At 39.1% G+C, this 6,000-nt stretch overlaps 1 protein-coding gene across 1 annotated transcript in view; it reads left to right on the forward strand.

Annotated features, from left to right (window-relative positions):
* LOC122751134 (protein argonaute-3) overlaps window positions 1-5,763 on the forward strand; it is a 110,461-nt gene extending 104,698 nt beyond the window's left edge. Inside the window, exons 17-19 of the mRNA XM_043998073.1 lie at window positions 376-477; window positions 3,010-3,209; window positions 3,866-5,763. Coding sequence (XP_043854008.1) covers window positions 376-477; window positions 3,010-3,209; window positions 3,866-3,974 — 411 coding nt within the window. The 3' untranslated portion in view covers window positions 3,975-5,763. The remainder of the gene's footprint in view (window positions 1-375; window positions 478-3,009; window positions 3,210-3,865) is intronic.
* Window positions 5,764-6,000: the final 237 nt, after the last annotated feature.

Below are 6,000 nucleotides of genomic sequence, written 5' to 3' on the forward strand. Positions count from 1 at the left end.
CTCTGATGTACTTAAAATCTAAATTGGAAAAGAGTGATGGGAGGGGCGGGATCGCATTGGGGGGGGATATACAGGGATGGAAAATAGAAGAACTGGTAATAAAATCATGTAGTTCAAAATGTTTTCTACAATATTCTATGCCCAGTGCTCCATGGAATAACTCTGGGAGGGAGGAATCCTGGCTGGAGTGACCCCTGGCACTTTGCTGGGCAGGAGGACCACAGACAAGTAGATAAGGAAACCTGAGACCCAAGTCCTAGACAGAAGAACTGAGATCTGCCTAGGCAGCAGACATAGGTCATGGGTTTATTCCCTCTGATGTACATTCATGTTATTTATGTCTTGTTTACATTTTGTTGGGGGGGAAAAACATAGGTTGGAAGAAGTGGAAACATCCCAGCTGGAACAACAGTAGATACAGATATTACCCATCCATATGAGTTTGATTTTTACCTCTGTAGTCATGCAGGAATACAGGTAAGCCTTTTGCATTTTGACATATACTTGCAAATATCAAGAATCATTTCTTTTTTTAAATGTTAGCTTCTTAAAGGTAAAACTTTGTTGGTCATTTAGTATGTATTCAAACTACATGATGACTTTAGGTGAAATTACTTCAGGTATCTTTTTTCTTTCAGGACATACTTCAGTATAATTTTACATCTTACTCCAGGTGAATGCATTCCACAGGATTTTTAAAAATCCATCTACAGTATGCAAAGTGCAGGCGATGTTAACAGAATTGAGGAATGATCCCTGCCCTCACATCTTCTTATAATGAGTTAGAGAGAAATAGGACATACTGATGTGCTATATTCATGCAACCATAATGCAGAACTGCAAGAGTATGAGTAATACAAAAGGATTTGCAGGACTCAGGGAAGAAAAGATGTTAGCAGGGCAGCTAGGTGGATAAAGCACCGGCCCTAGAGTCAGGAGGACCTGAGTTCAAGTATGGCCTCAGACACTTGACACTTACTAGCTGTCACTTAACCCCAATTGCTTTACCCCCCAAAAAAAGAAAGAAAAGATGTTAGGGATGTGGGGGAGAGATGTGGAAAAGAGTTCTGAAGAGCTGCTATTTGTTGAGTGTAGCCTTGAATGATGGGTACAATTTCAAATGGTGGAAATGTGGTAGGAACATAGACTTACAGAGCAAGGAACAGAATGAACAAAGGCACCTCCAGGAGGAAAGTACCAGAGATAAGGTAAAGCATGATGACACTATGTTGTCAGATGCTATTGAGTTTATTGAGTGCCTGTTCTGTGCCAGGCCCTGTGATAGGACTAATGATGATGAATGTGAGAAAAGGTGCCTAGTTGTGTAGGACCTCGAAGGTCAGACTAAAACCTTATTCAGTAGACAGTAAGGAGCCTGCATTTTCCTACCTCATTTCACCACTCTAAGGCATTTATAACTTCTGAATGTTTGCTATAGACTCTTCACTGAGCCCTCTACCTCCAGGTTCTTCTTCGTGATGCTTCTGTATATAGCTGCCAAATTTGTACACCTAAAGCATAGGTCTGGCCATTTGCTCAAGAAACTTCAGTGGTTCTCTATTACCTTTAGAATAAAATGCAACTCTGCTGTTTGGGAATTTAAGCCCTTTATGCTAAGGTTCCAGCCTGAGATTTCAGACTAATTTTATGTTATTCTCCCTTTCTTCAAGACACAGCTTAAACAACACCTTCTGTAGGAAGCTTTTTCTGATCTTTCTCCCTTGCTGCTGGTGCCTCCCCTCCCAAACTACCTTGTATTTCATTTCTTTGTATTTATGCCCTTCATATTTATTCTTTCTACATGTCTAACCATGCTGGCTATACTTGTCTTCATCACAAATATGTTGTCTTTGTATTTCCAGCATCTAGTACAGTAACATAGTATCCACACTGTTGTTCAGTTGTGTCTGACATTTTGTGACCCCATTTGGGATTTTCTTGGCAAAGACACTGGCATGGTTTGCCGTTTCTTTCTCCAGCTCATTTTACAGATAAGGAAACTGAGGAAAACAGGGTTAAATGACTTGCCCAGGGTCACCCAGCTAGTAAGTGTTTGAGGCCAGATTTGAACTCGGGCAGATGAGTCTTCTTGCCTCCAGTCCTGGCCCATGGATAAGAAATGTCTGATTGATTGATCTACAGTCTTGCCAAATTATCCAGCTTTCCTTTCCTCTTACAAAACATCCCATGTCTTACCTTTGCAGAAGCTGTCTCCCATGCCTGGAATGCTCTCCCTTTTCCCATTGGCTTCTTAGAATCCCCCCCTCCCTCCAAAGCTCAGCTGAAGTGCTTCCTCTTGAACCCGAGATATTAGTGCTCCTGCACTCTTGCTTCAGATATATGCTTGGTGTTTACTTGTCTCTGTTGTAACTTCTATAGGGCAGGTCCCATTTCATTTTTATCTTTATAACCCTGGTGTCATGCATGGTGCTTCATGCACTACTAGTGCATATATTTGTTATAGGTGTGGCATCACCATATGTGTGTGTAAGGAAAATTATCCTGGCAGTAGTGGTTCCTAAAATCAAAGATCTAGAACTAAGAGAGACTTCAGGTACCCTCTGATTTTACAGACTTGGAAATGGACCCAAGCAAGGTAAATGACTCACTCTCAATCACCCAAAGTAGTAAGTGTAGCATCAAAGATAACCTAGAGAGGAGCAGAGAATGAAGGCAGAGAGGCTGGGGTGGAAGGCATGTACTATAAAAGTAAGAATGGGAACAGGAAGGAGTAGAAAAAATTAAGAGATTAGGAAGATTGGTGACTGGACCAGAGAAGAAACTTGAATCAGTTTTACTAATTTAACAAGCTGCCTTTAAAAAGAACAAAACTAAACTAAAGAACAGGAATTAAGCCTGTGCATTGTGTGTGCGTGCGTGTGTGATTGTGTGTGCGTGCATGCATGTGTGTGTGTGTGTGTGTGTGTGTGTGTGTGTGTGAGAGAGTGAGTATGAGTATTGCTCCAAAAGTTTTTTATTCCATGAGAATTGCTGTTGCTCTTTGCCCAGGGTACCAGCCGTCCCTCACACTATCATGTTTTGTGGGATGATAACTGTTTTACTGCGGATGAACTTCAGCTACTAACTTACCAACTCTGCCATACATATGTGCGTTGTACTCGATCTGTTTCAATACCTGCACCAGCGTATTATGCTCACCTGGTAGCATTCAGAGCCAGATATCATCTTGTGGACAAAGAACATGACAGGTAAAATGTAATAGGACACAGGTATTGCTGGTTACTCTTTTGAGTGCCAGTCACAGAGTAGGTGCTTAATAAATGTTCATTGAATTGAATTTTGAGCTTCTGCTGTTCTTCTCCACACCCAGTTTTTCATTGTAGTGAACCAGTAAATTTTTTTATGGCTTCCTGGTTAACAATACAGAAGGGAATAGAGCTTAGTTTTGTACCAAACATAAAATAATTCAGATAAATGGATTTGAAGTTATTATTTTCAGAACCCATAATCCAAATATATTCTCAGAAAAATAATGGTATTCTCTGTTTATGAAAACTTCTGAGATGTTGTGGCACACAGGGTAAGGGTGAACCTCAAAGGTTTTCTGCTATTATGCCTTAGCATACAGATTTTTACTCCAGAGGGTTGTGATTCAGAATGAAGACTTTAGCATTCCAACTAAGCCAAATAGGTCCTATGATGTTAAGCTGAATAAACTCTATAAATTGTTGCTTTTATATTGAACTCTGAACTTATTTACTATGAACGTGAGGGTTTATCTGTTTTGGTTTTTTCCCTAATGAGTAATAACAACAGTGATACAATTATTGTACTTTTTATCCCAGGAAGAAAATTTTCTTTCTCTAGGGTATCCCTTACATATTGATTTTCACTTCTCTTGCAGTGCTGAAGGAAGTCATGTTTCAGGACAGAGCAATGGTAGAGACCCACAAGCTCTTGCCAAGGCTGTACAGATTCACCAAGACACCTTACGCACAATGTACTTTGCTTAAAAAATGAAGTCCAAGTATACTTACTGAGGAAAAAACTGAAAATGAATTCACATACAATGTATGTTTCCAGTGAGGTCAGTTGAATGGGTATGCACACCTCCAGCCATAGGGAGGCCAGCCCTGTGGAGGGTCCGGGGACGGATCCTCAAATTGACGCACGGAACATTGTTTACTTCATCGAGGAACAGAGCACTATTATGCAATATGAAACCAGCCAACTGCTTTTTGTGCGGTCTCCCATAGGAAGTATCGCAATCCATTTTTTTTCTTATAGTTAAACCCTTCTAATGCCTTTACCTCAAGTTGCTTGGCAGCACAACTATCTTTGCAAAAAAGAAAAGAAAATTATGGTTTAACAAACATATACACCTACAGGAATAATCAAAATGATTGTTCAAAAGAAGTGTGCAAAAAGTTAGTGTGTATACATGTAAAAAGTGTCCATGTGTGTATTTTAAAATATGCACATGCACACTTTGCATATGTGTATGTGTGTGTATATGTATATATATATATATGCATAGATAATAGATATATGGGTATGTGTATATTTTTATATCCTACTCCATTGGAGAGCATTCTCTTTCTCTTTTGCTTATTACATCCTTTTTTTTCCCCCTTCTTTCCACCTCATCAACCTCGGTTCCTTTTATTTCTGATGCTACCAGTGACATTTGAAAACTCTTCTTTCTGGTACATTTGAATGTGCAGCATTGGCTGACTAGATTTTTATTTTTGCACACCGTCATCAATTAGCTTAGCCAGCTGCTGTCTTCATGTCTTAATACAGCTCTGAGTTCTCGGCTCTAGAAATCATTTTCATGAGGGCAAAATGCTCATATATTGACATGTGTGCATTGAGCATGTGTGTGGGTATTTATGTACAAATGTGGGCTTTGGGTTTGCCGATTTGTAAGACATACACATATGCAGTAGTAGTAACCTCAATTATTTTTAGCTGTTGTTTTACCTTGTTAGAAATTTTCACTATTTTTCTGGTAAGCAATATGGATTTTGAAGCCTCTTTGCATTTTACAAATTAAATACAGATGGCTGCCTCAGATAGTATTCCTAAGGGGTACATATTTGAAGTAAGTGGAAATCCAGAGTTGGAGGTCTCTTAAGTATGAGGATGGAAGATGGATTTTTTTTTTTTGCTAATTCCCTTGCTGCCCTCTCCTAACTTAATGTGACTTTCATATATACATATATACACACGTGTATATTATGTATATATATTTATGTTTATGTATACACACATCTACACATGCATACATGTATATACACACATTATCTGTTTGTAGTATATGTGTGTATACAAACATATGTGTGTGTTTTGAAGTTTAGCCTTTCTTTGGTATTTATTAGAGTAATAATGCTTTAATTTAATAATTGTAGATCATATTAGCCACATCCTTTTTAGAAATGTAATCATGTTTATTTTAAGAACTGACGCCTTGTTTTTGCTATCTTGTAGTGCAATAAGCTGTTCTAAAGGAAAGTTGTGTCTGCTTGGATGTATTGTAGATTGTAGCAGCCTTTGTACCATTCTCTGGGCAAGAGTGGCCCCTCCATGCTTTTAAAGGGCAAAGCAATACCCCAAAAAGCCTTCATCTCAGAAAGAAAGTGCTGTCACCTGTGGGCACACAGGGGACTTTCTGGGTAGCCTCACAGTGATGGTGGAAGGCAGTGGGAGCGCCTACGTGGGAGTGTGTGCTTCTCTGTTAGGAATGAACTAGAGCTTTGAGTTTTAATAAAGGCCAGTGCACAGTTCAGGTTTCAGAACACACTGAAATGCCTTCAAAATGACTGAATGTTTGGGTCGGGTGGGTTAGGTTGTTTTCAGGAATCACATTTCCTCATGCCCATTTTCATTTGGCTGAAGTAAAATCAGGAAAAATTCCTAGTGAACTAATAATCCAGAGGCACTTTTTTGCTTAATCATTGTTACAAATTCCCTTTTAAAATTAGGATGTTGGTGACTTAAATACTTCATTTCACTTTATAAATACAGAATAAGGGCTGG

Source organism: Dromiciops gliroides, chromosome 3 (assembly GCF_019393635.1).
Source record: "Dromiciops gliroides isolate mDroGli1 chromosome 3, mDroGli1.pri, whole genome shotgun sequence".
NCBI classification, from domain to species: Eukaryota; Metazoa; Chordata; class Mammalia; order Microbiotheria; family Microbiotheriidae; genus Dromiciops; species Dromiciops gliroides.